General features: G+C 40.1%; 2 protein-coding genes across 8 annotated transcripts in view; one reads left to right on the top strand and one right to left on the bottom strand.

The window, feature by feature from the left end:
• Positions 1-821: 821 nt before the first annotated feature.
• On the bottom strand, positions 822-19,660 carry LOC114599012 (calreticulin-like). Of its 4 annotated transcripts, none has more exons than XM_028733508.2 (9): positions 19,575-19,660; positions 13,595-13,696; positions 12,100-12,303; positions 10,871-10,965; positions 9,710-9,919; positions 8,537-8,650; positions 6,709-6,852; positions 4,494-4,586; positions 822-2,891 (listed from the first exon to the last, which is right to left on the bottom strand). In XM_028733508.2, exons 1-9 carry the CDS (start codon positions 19,597-19,599, stop codon positions 2,757-2,759), a joined length of 1,122 nt encoding a protein of 373 aa, XP_028589341.2. In that variant the 5' UTR covers positions 19,600-19,660; the 3' UTR covers positions 822-2,756. The 4 variants fall into 4 exon arrangements, with proteins under 4 accessions (XP_028589341.2, XP_028589342.2, XP_077784869.1 ...); XM_028733509.2 differs by having other exon boundaries at positions 12,235-12,303; XM_077928743.1 differs by lacking the exon at positions 6,709-6,852.
• OSBPL9 (oxysterol binding protein like 9) overlaps positions 19,563-19,944 on the top strand; it is a 61,647-nt gene continuing 61,265 nt past the window's right edge. For all 4 annotated transcript variants that reach the window (XM_028733503.2, XM_028733501.2, XM_028733502.2 and 1 more), the window contains exon 1: positions 19,563-19,696. In XM_028733503.2, coding sequence (XP_028589336.1) covers positions 19,586-19,696 — 111 coding nt within the window. In that variant the 5' untranslated portion in view covers positions 19,563-19,585. The remainder of the gene's footprint in view (positions 19,697-19,944) is intronic.

The following is a 19,944-nucleotide window of genomic DNA, read 5'->3' as shown; positions in this document are numbered from 1 at the left end:
TTTCTATTTCAGGCTGAAGTTATTGTTATGGAATAACTAAATACAGATTCTTCATTGGGGAAGCAGGTGCACTCTGTACATGCACACGCCATTTATTTCTGAGGCTCAGAATTCTTAATCATGTATTCCCTTGTTCAAGGTAAACCTCTTGGGACAGCATCACGTTTTGATTAAATATTGTCTGCACATTTTCCTTCTCAGTAAGCCACCATAAAAAATAGCCCACCATAAGATATTGAGACTAATTAAGATTTTATCCTCTCTGCCACAGCTCAGTGTATGGCATTGGGTACATTACTGTGGTACACTTTCAATCAAGGGGGTTGATCAGCTAGCCATGGCTTACAGAAACAACGAAACAACTGTCCAATTGCATTTTAAGGCCTAGCAAATGTATTATTGCATAAGCTTGTGTGGATTACCAAGAAGGATGCATTTGATTAAGTGGACTCTGTGATCTACTTTATAAGGTTGCTGCGAGGCTAAAGAGACTATAAACACTTTGGCAAACCTAAAATGCTATTACAAAAAGTAGAGGGGTGCCTGGGATAGTTCAGATGATAACTCAGTGTGCAGAGCCTATATATTAGTATGGGAGCATGGATTGCCACTGCCTGCACACCTCACCCAGGCAAGCCTGTCCCAGCAGATAGCCACACACTGGATTTGCCAAGGACCTAACATGTAAGGTCCAATGTTTATAGGCCTGAATATCCTGGTTGTATCCCAGATTATTTTTTCTTTGATTTCTGAATTGGGTTTATTTTCATGATTCAAGACCTGACCCCAACCCTCCAATTCAAAATCAGGGACAGGCAGGCTGGATGTAGACTTTTTATTATGATTATTCCTTATTTATCAGTATTGCATTTATATCCATTCCACCTTTCCTCCAAGGAGCTCAGGGTGGCATGCATTCATTCATTTCCCCATGTTATCCTCACAACCACCCTGTGAGGTAGGTTAGGCTGACAGTGACTGGCCCAAAGTCACACAGTGAGGTTTTTAATGGCCAAGTGGTGATTTTAACCCTGGTGTCTCAGGTCCTAGTGCACTTAGTATCTCTATACCTTATTCCACATTCTTGGGAAAAGATAAAGAAGTGAGTAAGTGGGGAGAGGGTAGAATATTTTCCCATAGGTCTGGAAATTGATGGGGTCCTTTGTTAAGGCCTATGTGGCACCTTTAACTAATTCAAGCTGCAATCCTATGCATTTCAATCCCTATGCAATGTAGTTATTGTGGTATGAATCTGCACTTAGCACGTAAGTGCCTTACCTTGATTTAAGTATTAAAAAACTTCAATGCTTAAGTGTCCACTCTTTCTTTGCAAAGGGTAAGGACGGGGAGAACCAGAACTGGTGGAGGCAACGTAACCTTTCTCAGAGCAGTGAAGCAACTGTGAGAGAAGGAAGCCCTTCTGAACCAACATAAGTCCTTTCTGTTTTGTTAAATACAACTGTCCCATAGTATCTTTTTAAGGGAGGAGGATGGGCAGAAGACAGGAACAACTTGGGCATGCTTCTGTGACCTAGGAACCCTACACAGTCCAGTGGTCACTGCCTACTTATGCTATACATCGATAGTGGAAAGTTACATACTCGAAATATATTGGGTGGAAATCCAGGCAACTATCTCTCCTCTTAGTGTTGTGCCATATGACTACATAATGCTTCCATGTGCATTTGTGGTGGGAACTTATAAAGAATGGAATGATTCACAATAGTTCAGGAACCTCAGTGTTTGTAGGAGGTGCACATGTGAATTCTCAGCTGTAAGTTGTAGTTGAATTAGTATAATGGTATATGGTTGAATCACTATGATGGTCATGTGAGGTGCCATTTACACCTGATATCTGCAGACCTGCATGTTTTAAGCTTGTCTACCCAAAACATGTATAAAATAGAGGTTAGGTAGAGATTTAAAGGGGCAGAGTTTCAGCCAGAATTTTGTTTCAACTGTTGGATATCACTGTCTCCTTTGTGCAGAAGCAATGCTACAGTATAATTACAGAACCCATTGAAGGGCAGGGGAGATTTATGGATGAGAAAGTGGGAAAAAGCAGCCCATGCAACATTCCTAGTTTACAGCAAAGCTAGTCTCCATTTGTTTTACAATATGCCTGACTTTGGGGGGAGGGAGAAAAAAGAGATGTCAGGGGAAACCTGTAACCAAAAAAAGAGAAGGGGCACTACAATACAATTAGCTAACTTGGGGTGGGTAGTTATAGAGGGTCAACTTACCATGAGAACGGGCCTTCTTTGCTTCCATTTTGCTTAATTTCTAAAAGTTGGTGAGTTTTAAAAAGTTATTTTAGAAAGCTGAGCAGCCACCCACAACCACAGTGGGAATTCCCTCCCTGTAAAACCATTTCAGCAATCAAATTGCCACCTGCAAATGATGTAGTAAACTGTTATAGAGATTTCAATCTATCCCTAGTTTAGGTATCAAGGAATATGACCTTTGACTGAGCCAGTGGTTCTTTGCTATTTTCTACATCCCCACAGTACATGAGTTGCATCCATCTATGTGTCTCTGTATGTGTCGATGTCCCCTCCGGAATTAAATAAGAGACCCAACCATTTTGCTTGTGCCACCATTACCCACACTTATTAGCATAACAATTGTTGTCAGAACTTTTTACTGCCACTGCATTTCAGTTTCAGTAACAGATATTTAGAAAATAAATACAATATTTAGAAGTTGAAAAAAATTCCACCATGAGTTACAGTAACTATGCAATAAAATTTGGTTGATTAGAGCTCATCTTTAACATTGCGATCTTTTTTCTTCCTTTTTTCTTTCTTGCCTTCTTTTCCTTTCGGTTCCTCGTTTTCATTAATTTTTTTATACACAACATCTTGTCCCTGTCTTCTCTTCCATTCTCTCTCCTGTTTATTCAAACAAGAATTGTAAAGCATGTTGGCAAGATGAAAAACCATGTTAAATATTAATATAAATAAGCTGCAAATAACTTATTCAATAGTATTCCATGTGTTAAGACCAAATGAAGGTTATAGGAATACATTACCTCGAGTCAATTTTTAAAAAATGTAAATGTCACAGCCAGAATATGAAATGCAGACATTTACTTCTATAAGTTTCCGTAAGAGATTTGTTTTTGAAATCTGCCTCCCTTTCCTTCTTGGCAAAGAGTCAGTGAGAAAGAGGGCCTCAAACTGAAAATGTAGGTTCAAGCCTTAACTCTGAAGGTATTTTCCCCCAATCTAAAGTCACTATGAAAATTCCTAATAATCAGACGTGATGCAACACTGAAAACTTTCCCACCCTCAGATATTTTTGTCACTTTCTTTAGTGTTGTATATACCTTGCTGGGCTTTTTGTTATTTTTGTGCAATCTGTACAGCTACATTTGTACATTTATTCCTTAGTTTTCAGTGAGTTCTTCATAATTTCAAAAGAATTGAACTAGCTTCCCTTTACACCTAAAGCTTGTGTTTTTCAAGCAGATCTTAATATGTTTGGAACTACATCAGTTTTGTTTCTTACACTGTAATAATGGAAGCATGCATTTCTACAGTTCTTTACTGGCTACTTCTATGTATAAAAATATTATGTACAGTAGATATAGTATTGCTTTTATGAATCCTGTTAGTGCTAGTTATGGTTAACTATACTCTGCAGGATGTGCAGTCTAATAATTCTATTCATGTTTACACAGAAGTAAATCCTACTATGTTCAACAAGATTTACTTCTAGGTAAGGGTGCACAGGATTACAGCTTGCTCGAACAAGACTGACTGAACTTAACAAGATATAGTATCAAGCAGATATGTGTAAGGATCAGACTATAAGGAACTTGGCATATTTCTTGAATAGTAATGGAATATTGTGTACCCTCACAAATTATGCTTGCTTTACAACTTACCCCCTGTTCACCCACATTTTCCTTAGTCCTTCAGGCCCAAGGATGGTGTACCTCAGACCAGCAAAGATACCCCATTGAATCCTGGTCCTGTTTTACCTTATGAAGCATCTGAGCCTTACTGTATTGCTAGAGGAATTCTCTTGTGAGCTAATGATAACAGCAACCAACAGCCTGGATCAATTCACAGGAGGATTCTTCTGCCAATGCAGTAGGGCTCAGGTGCTTCATAAGGCAATCAGAACCAGGTACTGGTATTCCTGGATACAAATCTGTGGTTAGAGGTCTAAGTGATCTCTGCTAGGAATGCCTTTTACCAACTTTGTCTGGTACACCAGCTATGACAATAACTGGATCATGATAACAGGAGTCCATGCATAAGTAACCTCAAGACTTGATAACTGCAGTATACTCTATGTGGGGAAGTCCTTGAGCCTGGTCTTGAACCAGGTAGTGCAGAATGTAGTGGTGAGACTGCTGCAGGGTTCAAGGCTCTTATGGTAATTATACAAATGCCTGGACACCTGGAGCTGTGCAGGTATACTAGCAAAAGCCCTTCTGCACCATCTCAATGCAGCCACTCTTGTATGGTAATTACGTTACTTACAAATGTGGGACCCCACATTTCATTCCCAGCATCTTCAGCATATTGTTCATCATTTGTGATAAGAAAATTGTCAAAGATTGTGCCAGACTTTCCCTGTTGGAATGAAAAAGGTAGAAGGGAAAAATGAGTTACTGAAGTAAACACAATCTAGCTAGATTTGTGAGCCATATATGATAATGGAAGCCCAACAATGTGTACTCAGAAGTAAGACCTATTGAATTCAGTGACACATTATTAGGTAATGGAGTTATGACCGCTACCTGAATTTAACACCATCAAGAATGGTGCAGCCTGGCTTCACCAGAAAAAGCTCACAATATAAATTGGGTACAACATTGGATACAATGATTAAAGGTGTTGCAAAAAACCCCAAAAACCTATGGGTGGAATTCAATGTGAGACAGAGCAAGCTCCCCTCTTCTCCCACCACATTCTGTTCTGGGGGTTTTCCTCACCTCCTTCCCAATTTTAAGGGGCTGACAGGGAGAGAAGGAGGGAACCCCATTGCACAAGTTAAGTCCTTGTGCAGGGCTTCTGCTGAAGGGGCTGGTTATGTGAATCCTGCCCTATAGCTACAATACAATGCTGCAAGAATGGGTGATACATGGTTTCTAGAAGTGAGATTGTACAAAGCTGCATTATTTTCTTCTCAAACCTGTATTAAGTGGCTATCTATTTATTTAAAATAATTTATTTCCTTCTGTATACTAAAATAATAATATAAAATATTATTTCCTGCTGTATACTAAAATAATATAAAATGTGAACAAGCAATAGAAAATGGCAGCGTGCATATATAATATTTCATTGTTATTTTGAAGAAAACTTCCTAGCTCACACATGCATAACATAGTAACCAATTCCTTCCACCAGAAATTCAACATTTTGTGACTGCAAATATATACAGTCCCAAAGCTGTTGCTTCATATCTATATTAAGTTTATATTTATTCTACTGTATTTATGTTTTCATTCTGTAGAATTTTGATTTTAAAAAAATTCAATTTCTGTTTGCCATGGACTAGGTAAAATGGGTTGGAATTTAACTGTGACATGCAAAGGGTACGGAATTAGGTGATTGCCTCCATTTCTTCTTTAGAAAACTGTCTCGTTTTCTGAAGGCTAGAAGCCAGATTCAAAATGCTTCTATTTCCCTGTATCAGGAAGGCTTACCTATGTATCTAGTTATGGTATCTGGAGCCTTTTACAGTGGTACCTCGGGTTACAAACACCTCGGGTTACAAACACTTCAGGTTACAGACTCCGCTAACCCAGAAGTAGTACCTTGGGTTAAGAATTTACCTCAGGATGAGAACAGAAATTGCGCGGTGGTGGCAGCGGGAGGCCCCATTAGCTAAAGTGGTACCTCAGGTTAAGAACAGTTTCAGGTTAAGAATGGACCTCCAGAACGAATTAAGTTCATAACCAGAGGTACCACTGTAATGAAAAATGATTCTCAGATTGCAGATGTCATAGGCTTTGCATTAAAAGTCCCACATTTCAACAATATACATGTAAGTCAAAAGTAAGTTCCACTGTCTACTAATTTAGCATGCACCTATTCTAATAAATTCATAATTAACATTGCATTCATACTCAAAGCCAATACACAGTTTTTTGTCATCCCATCAATCCAGCTATATCATAATCTTCTAATCTCAGAGGCAATTCTTCTCAAATTACTGTATCTACTCCACAATAATCCTACTCCAGAGTACATGGTGTGAAGATCACCACTGAAGCAGATTTGATAGATGACCATGCAGCTGTTTGAATTAATTGCAAATGGGAAACACAATACAGTGCTACCTCGGTTTAAGAACAGTCCTGTTTAAGAACGATTTGGTTTACAAACTCCGCAAAACTGGAAGCAGTGTCCCGGTTTGCGAACTTTACCTCGGTCTAAGAACAGAATCCGAATGGTGGAAGTACATCAGTGTCAGGAGGCCTCATTAGGAAAAGCGCACCTCGGTTTAAGAATGGTTTCAGTTTGAGAACAGACTTCCGGAACGGATTAAGTTCATAAATCGAGGTACCACTATATATCATATTTTCAAAATGAATGGGCTGCTAATGCTATTTTAATCCTGTGAATGATTCAAATTAGAAAATTGGACAGCTTTTCCGTAATAATGGTAAAGAATACAACTAGACTCTGTAATAAGAATTATCTTTCCAGTTAAGGAATTAGTTCTGAAAACTCTATAAATACATACCTGTAAAATTTCTAAACCAATGACACTGATGTTGAAATACTTGTAAAGATTAGGATCAGGTGTGTATTCTGGATTATCAACTAATGGCTGAACCCATATGCCATTATAATTGGGATTTTTGATTATACGGGGCTTCCAAATTCCCTAAAAAAGAACAATTGAGACAAGCTTGAAGTTTATTTCCCCCCAAACCCAATTCAGTCAAAATAAATCTTGGCTAAGTCTAGTGAAAGAAAAATAATAATATGGAATGTATTATCATCATTTGCTAAATATGTACTGACACATTATTTACCGTTTTGAGTGTGGGCCTTTCATAGTGATAATGCCAAGAGAAGCTTTATTTTACAATAAGTAAAACCAATTATATACCATTGACTTGTACTTTAACAATGATTTCACTAGGATGGGGAAGTAGCCGTCCATATGTTGTTGGTTTCCCACTTCTCAACATCCCTTCCATACTATGTTGGCTGGGGCTTATGGGAGTTGGAGTCTAGCAACAGCTAGAGTGCTACAGGTTCCTCACCCCGTCTTAATTTGAAGATAATACAAGCAGTGGCGGAGGAACCCTATCCGGCACCTGGGGCGGGGCAGCCTGTATGGAGTGTGCATGTGCAGCATCCTGTATGGACTGTGCATGTGTGATGACTGTACGGGATGCCGCACATGTGTGGCAGCCGTACAGACTGTATGGACTGCGCACACCCTTGGCCGCTCTACAGCTGGGGGGAGGCAGGGGCCATCTTGTCCCCGTCCCCCCCGTGGCAAACCGCCCCCTCCGCATGCTCCTGAATACAAGTGGGAGAGGGGGACAGGAATGGAAATGGGGGGGGGGGCTGATGAGGTGTGAATAGAATGGAGAAAGCAAGAAGTGATGGAAAGAGAAGTGAATGTGGAGACACAACCAGGGATTTGAGCTGCAAAACTAAAGGGTTGAAACTGAGAATATAAGGTGGGGAAAAGTTCTGCAAGGACTTAAAAATACCATGTGACAATCGTGGTAATGGAAGAAAAGCACAGACAATTATTTCAACAGTGAGTAGAGAGTAGAAAAAGCAGACTGGAGACAGCAACTATTTGGAAGTGGTAAAGAAAGACAGAGAAAGAGAAAGAGGAATCCAAACCACTGGGTCAAAAAGAGAGCAGCAAGAAAAACAGAGAAAGCAGTACCTATTTGAGGACTTAGTAAGTGATGGGATATAGCTGCTTGAAGGGAGATACTGGTTCAAGAGATGGCATTTAAGGATGGAGGACTTGAGAAATACAGACAAAGCCAGATGAAGGTAGATTCAGGAAGACTGAACAGGAGAGTAGGTAGTAAGATAAAATGCTTCAGGTTTAAGCATAGTACTTTTTTGGACCAGTGGGCACACTTTGAATTCTGAGGAAGTGCTGTGGGTGCCTGTTACAAAATGGTTGCTATGGGGGTATGGCATAAGACAAGATTAGAGAGTGGAGTCACTGCTGCTCCCTCACCCCTGGACCTCACACAAATGCCATATGTGTGACTCCCCACCCCCAAATACATCTCTCTCAACACAGAATATCACTGAGCAACCCCACCCTGTAGAAAAGTTCCTCCATGGGTAAAGGAAATGCCTATTTTTTGAAAACAAAACCAAAAACCAATGATGCTCAAGGGAAACAAACTTGGCACCAGGTAGACAATCCCTGGACTAAGTCATACTCAGAGACTTACTGAATTCAATGGACTTGACTAACTTAAATCTATCCATTTAAATGGGTCTACTCTGGGTATACGACCCCTACTGTTTACCATCTAAGTCTCTGCATTTATTATTATGCAGACCTATACCAAGCTTACTCTGTACTCCGGGTTTGGAACCGATGGTGGTGCCCACTCTCCATCCATTTCTTCATCCCAGTCATCTGGCTTCGTGACATTTGGGTCAGGAATTCTTTCTGGCTGATCCCAATCCTAAAACAGTATGCATTCATATAATCAATAAAGATTGTTTTCTCAAACATGTATTTTAGCAGCAAGATAATCCTGACAGTTTATTAAAATGCCTGCTCATTTAATATCACATTGACCAATTAGTCAGTTGAGTTCCGTGTTGGAAGAGTAGCAAAATATAAATGTAAATAAATACATAAAAATAAGTATTGGTTATTATATTGTTTTCTGTTATCATCTAGCATTTCATATGTTACCACACTTAACAAGCTTTTAGGTTCTGTGGCATTCAACAAAATTCACTGCAACTACTACCAGGCATGGAAATTTGTTTGTATTAATCCCGTGATAGACATATACTGTATTGAACTTTGTGTTGAACCAAAGGTGAACTGTTCTAGAAGCACTGCAAACACCATCTTGGTAGTCAATATAACCCCAGAATTAATTGGTAGTTGATGTAACAATGAGCTCATGTATGTTCATACTCACTTCCTTTGATATAAGTTAATTGGCTTGTTTTGATGTTATCCTTATCTGTGGGCTTGAGGTGCTGGGGTTTGAGTCCAGAATGGGGAACTATCTATGAGACTTGGGTATTTGCCATCTATGCCCTCATCTGGTCAGGTGAAGTAAGAAGTCCTGGCAAAAGTGACATATGCTGCTTTGTGTATAAAGAATGTATAAATGTTTGCTTGGGTGCAGACATTTGTCTGTAAAGGCGAAGACAAATGTCACTGAGATGCAGAATTGATTTTAGAGTTTAACCCAACTCAGCCCCAGGCAAGTAAATGATCATATATTAGCTCCTCCATTTGCTAAATGGAAGTAATAATTAGCTACCATTGTGAAATTGACTGAAGTAAGAATTATTTAAGACAATGATAATAGAAAGGGAATGATAGATATCAGACTGTTGTTGGAGCAAATCATAGAATTATAAGCACAGCTGCAACGCCCACTGACTTCAACTGAGACAACAAGAGATGGTCAGTGGACAGAATGCAACTGGGGAAGTAGACAGTTTTAATGTACATATATTTCTATATAGAAAGAGAAACCATGATACTGAAACTTTACATCTGGTTTCTTGTCCATGGGATCTTCAATAAGCTCCCTTTCATCCCAGTAGTCAGGTTTTGCCATTTCATGATCAACTATCTTCCTTGGAGGAAGGAAGTCCCAGTCATCTTCTAGATAGCCAGCCTCAGCAACATAATTATCAACTTTCACTTCATATGTTAAATCTGGACGTAGTATCAAAGTGTAGAGATGGGTAAAGTCATCGGTCTCGAAAAAGAAAAATAATAAAGATTATTACATAAGTAGAGAGTTCTTTTCTCATATTCCAAACTGACTGCTGGTTTTTCCTGTTAAATGTTGCAACAGAATATAAACTAAATGAAAAAAATGGCATACTGATTATCTACTCAATCACTGCTTGAAGAGTTTGGAAGCCAGAAAATTGAGGACATACCATGGTACTTATTATTGGGTGGTGAGAGCTATTTCCCCTGCTTCTTGGGTTGTGTGTCAAAAGTAAATGGTGCCTAGGATGCAAGAGTGGCAACCATAATGATTGGTGCCCATCAATTTGTTATTGGCTACAGCTTGTGGTTAAGCAGAAGAGCTTAAACGTGATACTGAGTTCAAAGGACACATTAAGCAAAACTTTGGCTTAGTTGCTGCACCACACTCAGCTAAAAGGTCCAGGGAAGAGCAAAGCAGAACAAAGCTCCAGCATATTTGCATGGTCCCAGTAACAATACGTATCAACAAAAGAGATGGAATGTGAAATCCAGACTTGTAGTTAATTTCCCTGAAACAAACCTGCTGCTCATGTTCTCCAAACAAAGTACAATCTTGATTCAGATGACATAACATGCCAATGCTTGTAGCTTGTTGGTCCTGGTGCAGTGTGGTGAGGAGCAGCAGTGAATAAGTTGCGGTGAATTAATTGAGGACTTTTTGAGCTGCATGCACTAGCACTTTTCATTAACATTAAACCATAGTTAAACTATCCCTTACTCGACAACATAATTGTAATATACGTTACTATTAGTTTCAAAAACACTACTTGACCCAGACTTCAGTTATGGGTTTTTCACTGTTGCTTGTGTGTGGAAAGTAGAATTTCAGCAAGACAGAAAGATACAAAAAATACAATTAGGAGAGGAAAACTAGCAGCAAAGATTAGAAATCAACAATGCTTCTCAGATACAAGAAAAATACTGTTCATACCTCACATGTGATGTTTTTTTTGATCAAGTAATAATCATCTTTATAGTTGAAGATAACCTGCACTATCTTTTTGTCTTCTCCACATATATCTGGACCTAGGAGAAAACAACAGTGCTCTAAAAACCCAATTGATTTGGATCAGAATTCCACCTGCACAAATAGAAGTCAGTTAATGATAGTTTGACCACTGATTTAGAAATTGCTGTTAGTAGTACTTTCTTCTTCTTCTTCTAACATGGAAGGTGACTTACTTACTTCCTGTCCCTTGCAACCAACATTTAAATATTTTAAAACCATTTTAATCCCACTACTTTTAACTCTCAAGACAACATACATGGGAGATGAAAGAGCAGTTTTAAAAAATTGTAAGTAATAAGCAAAGTGTTAGACACATTGATTGCCAGTAAGTTTTTAAAAAAAGATGTCAAAAGGGTTGATAGCTACTACTTTCAGTAGCTTTTAAAAAGTTCAGATTTATGTTCATGGTCTATTGCTGTGTATCTGTATAGCTAAATTCAATCTTCAGAGACAGTATCAAATGTTGGCACCATACAATGGGGCAGCGGAGGTGAGCTGTTGACTTCATGCCCTGCTTGTAAGCTCCCTGGAAGACTTCACCCTGATCCAGCAACCTTGTCGTCAGCTCATTGAATATACTTTGCAAAACATAAGGAAGCAAAAACTGGCTGTGTTTGCCCATAATACTGAGCCATTAATTATGGTTTAGTAAGTTAACCAGTGCACAAGGTGCATGCTGGTGCATGCATCCCATGTGCTCCCACTCTGCTTCTCCCTTAGTTGAGTGGGGAAACAAACCATTAAGCTTAACATTATTAACCAAATCTTGTGGTTTTTCTCTCCAAATAAACAATGTTTGGGAAGTCAAGAACGTGGCTTCAGATTTTGGTTTTCTGGAGAAAAACAAACCACAAGAGCTGATTCAAGTGTAATGATAAGCCAACTGCTCTGTTGTGTGTTTCCTCACTTGACTACCAGAAGAGTATGGTAGGCGCTCTTGAGCTTTCTGCAGCAGATAGTTGACTAAACCATAAGTCATGGCACAGCATTGTGTGCAGCCACTGATTCTCACTGATATATACAGTGATGTAGACTCAAAAAATATGAAAACAGAAATTTCCTTATAGTGCTAAGCCCAATTCTCTCTTGGCTTGCACTGTAAAAATGGATATGCTTTGACTGCTGACTAATAAGACATGTTGAGAACTTACCAAACATAATATAATATTCAGAATCTTCATTCATAACCTCTTGAACCAGGTCTGCAGAATAAAGTTTAACATAGGCACCACCACAATCGACATGTTGGTCATATTTTACTGTATACTGAAGCACTAACGTCTGACCTTCATTGTTGAAGGGCGGAAACCTTGCTGACACTGCATAATACTTAGTGTCTTCAGTTGCCTTCAGACCTGTAAAATTAAATCAAAGATCTAGAACTATGGTTTAAATGACTTATTGTACTTTCACAAAATCCTGTCCTTACTATGGTTATAATAATATAACCGCAAAGACTGTCTGGCGTTATGTAGGATACGAATATTAAATAACCTCTTGCCAGTTATACTGTTAACAAGAGAAGACCACCAATATACAAAATACCACTGTTGATTACTCTGGGAAGTTCGAAACTTGCATAAATATTAGTCAAGAAACAATTTACAGAGCCTGTACATTGATTGGAAATAAACAAAGAGAAAATGGAGATGTCTGGAAAATGGGAAAACAAAAGTTCAAGCACCTATAACCACTGATTGTTGGTGCTTGAACAGAAAGCCCTGTGCAGCTGACAATCAGCTGATCATTGGAGCTTCAAAGTGCAGTCAGTCCCAACAATCATCCGGGATTCGCTGCAATAGCATGCTTTCCATCCCCCCAGAGGAAGCAGTCTGAATTCAGAGCACTGGAAGAAGTGCTTTAAACCCATGTCACTTTCTAGGTAGAGGGGGGAAATGCTGTTTTTAGGAGCATTTTTCCCTCTGCAGAGACTTTGAAGGGACTCCCTATAACCACCAATCAACAGTCTCTTTGAAGGCATGCTCCCAGCTCCAATCAGCTGACAGTCACTGAAAGAGCTTCTTCAAAAGTGGTTGCTCTAACTACTGATCAGCTTCTTCTTTTAACAATGTCAGGGAAACAACTGGTGGGTAGCCTCCTACTGGTCAGATCCAGTTCCCCACTCCTGCCTTAAATCTACAGGGATCCAATTTATCATCTTTACTAGCACAGGTGGCTAGGAGTGCCTTTTGTCATTTTAGCTTGACCCTATCTTAGGAAAAAAGTAACACACTCACTGGTTACATCCGGACTCGGCCACTGTAATGCTCTCTCTATAGATCTGCCTTTACATGTGGCTCAGAAAATCCAACTGGTATAAAACGCAGCCACCAGGATCTCATGTGATTTGGGCATATTGACTGACTGTTTATTTATGGGCTCAATTTAAAGTGCTGGTTTGACTTTTAAAGAGCTAAATGTGTGGGATCACATTACTTGTAGGATCTATCTGCACCCATACAAATTTGCTCAGATGCAGAAGCCCTGCTCTCTAGCCCACCACTAGGAATCATAATGACAGTTATGTAGATGTTTTGATACTAGCCAATATTGTGTCAATAATGGAATAAAAGTGAATGAAGGCATGCATTCAGTCACAAACCTCATTTTTCACAACCTGGGGGATGGGAGAAAGCATTCTTTTACCTTTATCTTTTTCTCTATCTCCATAAAACCTTCCTGATGCAACACGAAATTTACCATAATCAGATCTATGTTTAGATTGAACCCACCGTTTCTCCCATTCATCTGAAAAAGTTAAAGAAGTAACAATGAGGTATAGCAAAACAATAACATGCAACAATTATTTCACATTATGTAAAATAGAATATTTTAGGACATACAGTGGTACCTCGGGTTATAGACGCTTCAGGTTACAGACTCCGCTAACCAAGAAATAGTACCTCGGGTTAAGAACTTTGCTTCAGGATGAGAACAGAAATCACACAGTGGCGGTGCTTTAGGTTAAGAAGAGTTTCAGGTTAAGAATGGACCTCCAGAACGAATTAAGTTCTTAACCCGAGGTACCACTGTACAGTACTATGCAAATTAACTCATGGCTGCACCACACATGGACTTAACAGCTATATAACAAGTAGTAATTTTCCAGATATTTAATCCAAACTCTGAACTGTGGTCAATGTTAACTATGGTTTGTTTAAAACAACAACAAAAAAACTTCACCATTTGAAGGAGAGTTGTTTTAAACCAACAAAACTAAACATTAACCACATTTTTTCAATCTGCATAACACAACAAGCTGTGGTTAAGCAAAAGCAGAAGCAAACAGATTCTGAACTTCCCCTTGTGCTACTGTGCCAGAGGAAGAAAAGGGAGGGAAAGAGCATATGTATCGGAGGCAAACCATTGCTCAGTCTCATCATACTATACTGTGGTTTAGAGTGAGATTTGAATGTGGCCACTGACAAGGAATAATACTAGAGCACTCATACTAGAGCATCTACGTCTTTCTTAAAGATCATTCAAGTGATGCAACCTTCATCACAGGCATAAAACCTGGCAGCAAACCTAAAAATGCATTCTTGATATATCTTGAATTACATTTGGTTAAAAACAACCCTACAAAAAGTATTTTACTCAAGAATGCTTAGCTGAATATCACAAAAGCCTATATTTAACTCCACCTGGAGCTAGAGAAAACTGCTCAATGATCCCAAGAGACCACTCACTACATGTTGAATCATGTTTGTGATTTGCCTGGTTTATGTCATGTTTATAACACTGAACATAGGGCTCAAAATTCAAACAAATGTAATATAAACCAGATTCAATTAATTTTCAAGCCATTTTGTAATGGACTTTCAGTACAAGACTGGCGTCATTTAGTATGTCTTCTAAAGAAAGGGTACAAACAGGCACAATAATAAATGGTAATAACACCTGTACTGATCTTCCCATGGGATAGAAATAAGAAATTGGAAGAAGGGAGGAAATTGTATGGGAGGTAGATGAGGACATGTAATATACTCTCTCTTCCTAGGACACAGCACTAAAAACCTTCAAGAATGATTAACCAGAATCAAACTTTTAACCAAACCCAGAAACCTGGTATTGTGAATGCATTTGCCTTTAGCTCCATATAGAGCAGCACTATAAATAAAATTGCAGTCTGCTTAGGAGTTCTTAAGAAGAGATATTGAAAGATATTGAAATTAGGATACATAGCACAGATTTTAAAGCTGTGCAATCTCTTATGCAGGGAAACACACTATACTATATCAGGACATCAGTTGCTTCTGAATGTTTCAGAATAGACAGTAAAAACTATTTCTATCTGGGTTACCTTTTCTTTATATTTAAACAGATGAAACTATTAACTTTGGATGCATCCTTTTATAAATTAGCTGTGCTCTAGGATTCCAAATGCATCAGGACTGACTCCTCATGTTCAACTGGTTTATCTCTGTTCCTTCCATGCATCACTCACAGTGAAATCCTATGCATGTCTACTCAGATGTAACGGCCACTGAATTCAGTGAGACATATTGCCAGGTAGGACAGCAGAACAGGACAGCAGCCTCACAATATTTGCAAGACAACTGCTTTTAATTATTAGTTTTCCTAAACTTGGGGGGAAATTGCAAAAGGTCAATCTTCTCTTTCATGCTTCTATTCTTTTTTTTTTTTCCCTGTAGTGGTACTGAATGTACTGATAACTTAGTAGAAGGGATACCATACAAAATAGATATTTCATAGTGTTTTATCAATTAATTTTATTATTAAACAGTAAAAAAATGAAATCAAACAAGAATGCAACTCTTTAGAGTAAGGCTACATAAATGAAAGAAGATTTGGAAGTCAACGGTTTCCTTCCAGAACAGAGAAACAGCAAAGTATCACTTACCTTCATCATCAAACTCTTCCCTAAAATACTCCTTTATTATTGTATGCTGTGGTGTCTCTAACATAGTAGAAGGGCTATCATCATTGTCATTGTCAGTTTGTTCCCCAAATACCAGTCCTATCAAGAAGGTCCCTAAGTAAATCAGCTGCATTACTGGTTTCATAGGAACTTAAGAGTTCTGAAAATGGTAGGAGGCTTCTTTAAATTGCACTAAGAGGACTGTAGTAACACCCCCTCTGAAATATTGTCCCACTTCTCCTAATCTACAACCACAACAGTCATCACACTGATAATCATACTGAACAGAAGGGTCTTTTCCACTGGTTAGAATCCATGAATAATTGAGCTACAAGGACCAATCAGAAGGGACCACGCAATTGCGCTAGCACAGAAACTCCCTGGAATGTCTCAAAGGAAATGGATTCTGAAGACACAGGTGTCTGGATCTAATTCAGATCAATTCACACCCAGCAAGTGTATTGCCTTCCTACTCGACTACTCTTTGAAAGTATTGTTAGCATTCTGCCATTTGAAATATATTTGAGAACGTAGCAAGCAGAACTTTTTAGAATTCAGTACATCATAATAGCTCACCTTGTTTTTGTAAGTAAATATACTGTATTCATCTCAGTCAAAATAGCCTCAATCCCAACTGAAATGTTACCATTCCCACACTAAATTCCCTTTTGAAAACAAACTAAGTGGTTTGCAGCATTCTAGAAAGGAAAAGGAAAAGCTGGTCATGACAGCTCATGACAATTTGACTACATTGTCGTTGTTGCGGTCTCTACTCCACATATTCAGCTAGTTATCAGTGTGTGTATATCCCACTCACATAAAAAGGAGTAAAGCTGCAAAGCCTTGCATGAATAATCTACAAGAGCAGGAAGTTGATTAGAAACTATGGCTGCAGTCCTAATTCCACTTACCTGGCAGTAATCCATATTTAATTCAGTGGGACTTAATTCTGTGTAGACATAGCTAGGATTGCAACTTTAAGCAGGAGTAGCTAGACTATGTTCCTTCAGGTGCTGCTGATCTGTAACTTCTATCATCCACAAATACTGATTAAGGCTGATGGGTAGGTGGAGTCCAGCAATGTGTGCAGGGCCACAGGTTAGTCATCTCTGAACTAAAGGAATTAGAGCAGATACAAGCTTTATATCACTATGCAGAATCACTCCTCTACCATATCATTTCTAAACAAGATTGCAACCAAACACAGGTGGCTAACCAGAGGACCTCCAGATTTTTCTGAATTACCACTTCTATCATCACTGCTCATTGGTCATATTGGCTGGGGCTCAGGTTTCCTAGTCCTGTTATAGTTGGTGACTATTCACGGTATTTCTCTAATTTGTATAAATCCAGAGTAATTCCAGTCATGCTAAATGTTCAGGCCAATCTCATGCATGTTTACTCTGAGGTAAGTCACGAGTTTAGGATTATAGCCTTAGTATATTAAAAAAAACACCTAATTCCATTGAGCATGCTTAGGAGCTGATTAATCCTTTCACATAAAAATTATGTTGGTTATTATTATTAATTTGATTTATAAGCAGCCCTTCACCATAAGTTCCCAATTAGTGTGCACTAATTGTCACTGATTTCCAAAATAGCTTCCAAACAATATGTTTTATTCTGGCATTGGGGAAAGATGTATTCTGATCCTTTGCAAACTTTCTCAGAGATGAATTAACAATCACTGAGTGTGCACAGGATTGTCACCCTAAAGTTAAACAGGAACAAATGGCTTACATTCTCAAGTATTCTGACAACACGTAATACATGGAAGCTTATGCCATAATAAAATTTGTCAGTCTTTAACATGCCACAAAACTTTGTTGTTTTGGCCTCTAAAATAAATATGGATATGATCGGGCTGTGGAGGAGTGGTGTTAGTAGAAAGTTTTAATAGGGATTTCCCCCCATTCCAGCTCTGCAGTCCCAGGAATACTGAGCAAAAGGTCTGAGAAATCATGTGAATTCCTTAAGGTCTTTGAAACTATCAACAGTAGTACTGAAGCATATTGCCACATGCCAAGAAGAACTCTGACCATTACTTTCCTGTTTAGTGAACATGATTGCAAAATTGCTCAAATGCACAGTTTGCTTCATGGTAAAGAACATACCCCAATCCAACTTTGCACTTTTCTAGGCTTGTCTCCATCCTCCTCTCTGCTGAATTCTACAAGGGAACAACCGAGAGTAAGGAGAAGGAAGCAGACAGCCAGAGCCACCAGTTGGACTGGCTGTATAGGAAAGCAGGCGGCTAGGAGGCTTGACCTGCTCCACTGAATTGAAATTTCAGCCTTCATGACATAGGAAAACGGCCAAGTAAACAGCTGTTTTCGTGGAGGTGGGTCAAGATATTAACTGATATGCATGAATTATCATATATAGCTATATAATCCCTAGTGTAGTAAGATAAGACCTTTGGAGAAGGCATTTTTTTAAAAAAGTTTTTTATGAACCGCCCTAGTAGGGCAGTAATTGTTCCTTGACAATTTGTCACCTGATGATGGCACCTTGGTCAGCCTGTCCCCCGCCCCCCTTCCTACGCCCCTGCAGACGAAAAGCATAGTAGATTAGGGCAATCCAATCAGAACTAGAGTGTCTGCAAAATACCTTTACAGCTCCAAGGTTCCAAGAAAACTTGTCAGTGCTGAGTGAATTCCACATCTGTAGTGGGAACAGGATAATAAGCACCGTCTTTATTCAGAGTGACACCCAAATGAAGTTCTGTAACTCCGAATGCACTCGAAAGGAGTTTCAACAAGGCTTTCTTCCAGGTCACCTACGTGCAAGCAGAAATACAGCTTTCGGCACTTTTAAGCCCATACTGGCAGCAGCCTTAAATGCTTCGCTATGCTTTAAGACAGCATCTTAAAAAGCAGAGACATCACCTTGCCGACAAAGGTTCGTATAGTTAAAGCTATGGTTTTCCCAGTTGTGATGTATGGAAGTGAGACCTGGACCATAAAGAAGGCTGATCGCCGAAGAATGGATGCTTTTGAATTATGGTGCTGGAGGAGACTCTTGAGAGTCCCATGGACTGCAAGATGATCAAACGCATCCATTCTGAAGGAAATCAGCCCTGAGTGCTCATGGAAGGACAGATCCTGAAGCTGAGGCTCCAATACTTTGGCCACCTCATGAGAAGAGAAGACTCCCTGGAAAAGACCCTGATGTTGGGAAAGATGGAGGGCACAAGGAGAAGGAGACGGCAGAGGACGAGGTGGTTGGACAGTGTCAAAGCTACAAACATGAGTTTGACCAAACTGCGGGAGGCAGTGGAAGACAGTAGTGCCTGGCATGCTCTGGTCCATGGGGTCACGAAGAGTCGGACACGACTAAACGACTAAACAACAATACTTCCCCAAGACTTTTCCAAAAACCCTCGTGCGCCCCCTAACGATTATTATTTTTTGGCCCCCTCCCTCCACCTTGCGTCCCTCAGTACACAAGTCACGCCCCCTCAGTCTTTATCTCCTCCCTCTCGTTAGCAGCGTAGGCTCTGTGTGTGTGTGTGTGGTGTTTTTTTCCCTTGCCGCGCCCGCCGCCTCTCTCCTCTTAATCTCGCGCCGCCTCAGTCAGGCCTAGCCCACTGACGGTGCGCGCGCACCCGCCCGCTCGCGCGTTCTTTCTTTCTCTCCGTCCCTCCTCTCTCCTCCCCCCCCCCAGCCCACCCCGCTCCTCCTCCTCCCTCAGCCCCGCCCGCGCGACCGGCGTTCGCTTCAGCGGGGCCGCTTGGCATCTTACCGGCTCCCAAGATGGCGTCCATCATGGAAGGCCCGCTGAGTAAATGGACCAACGTGATGAAAGGCTGGCAGTACCGCTGGTTCGTGCTCGACTACAACGCGGGGCTGCTCTCCTACTATACGGTGCGTGTCGAGGGAGGGGGGGCCAAAATGGGAGGACGGAGCTGTGGGGGTGGGATGGGGGGGGGGCGAAGCGGAGCACAGCCAGGATGCCCGCTTGCCAGGGGTAGGGGTTTCTGAGAGAGGGAGTGTCGCGGTCGCGAGGAAGCCAATAGGGATGGCAGAGATTTTGGCGCTAGCCAATAGGGTGGTAGCGATGGGAGATTTATGTGGAGGGGGGCGTGGGGTCGGGCCGCGTTTTAACTTCAGGC

This window comes from Podarcis muralis, chromosome 5 (assembly GCF_964188315.1).
Source record: "Podarcis muralis chromosome 5, rPodMur119.hap1.1, whole genome shotgun sequence".
In the NCBI taxonomy this organism is placed as follows: domain Eukaryota; kingdom Metazoa; phylum Chordata; class Lepidosauria; order Squamata; family Lacertidae; genus Podarcis; species Podarcis muralis.
Note: the sequence above shows the minus strand (reverse complement) of the source record. Positions and strands in the feature narration are given on the sequence as shown.

What these genes read in the sequence shown, in the direction of transcription:
- LOC114599012 (XM_028733508.2), bottom strand. Translation starts at nt 19,599, where the DNA reads ATGATGGACGCCATCTTGGGAGCCG. An exon ending in GGACGCCATCTTGGGAGCCG is followed by an intron (nt 13,697 to 19,574) that starts GTAAGATGCCAA and finishes TAACTTTTTCAG; the next exon opens with ATGAATGGGAGAAACGGTGG. An exon ending in AAATGTGGGGTCCCACATTT is followed by an intron (nt 2,892 to 4,493) that starts GTAAGTAACGTA and finishes TTGAATAAACAG; the next exon opens with GAGAGAGAATGGAAGAGAAG.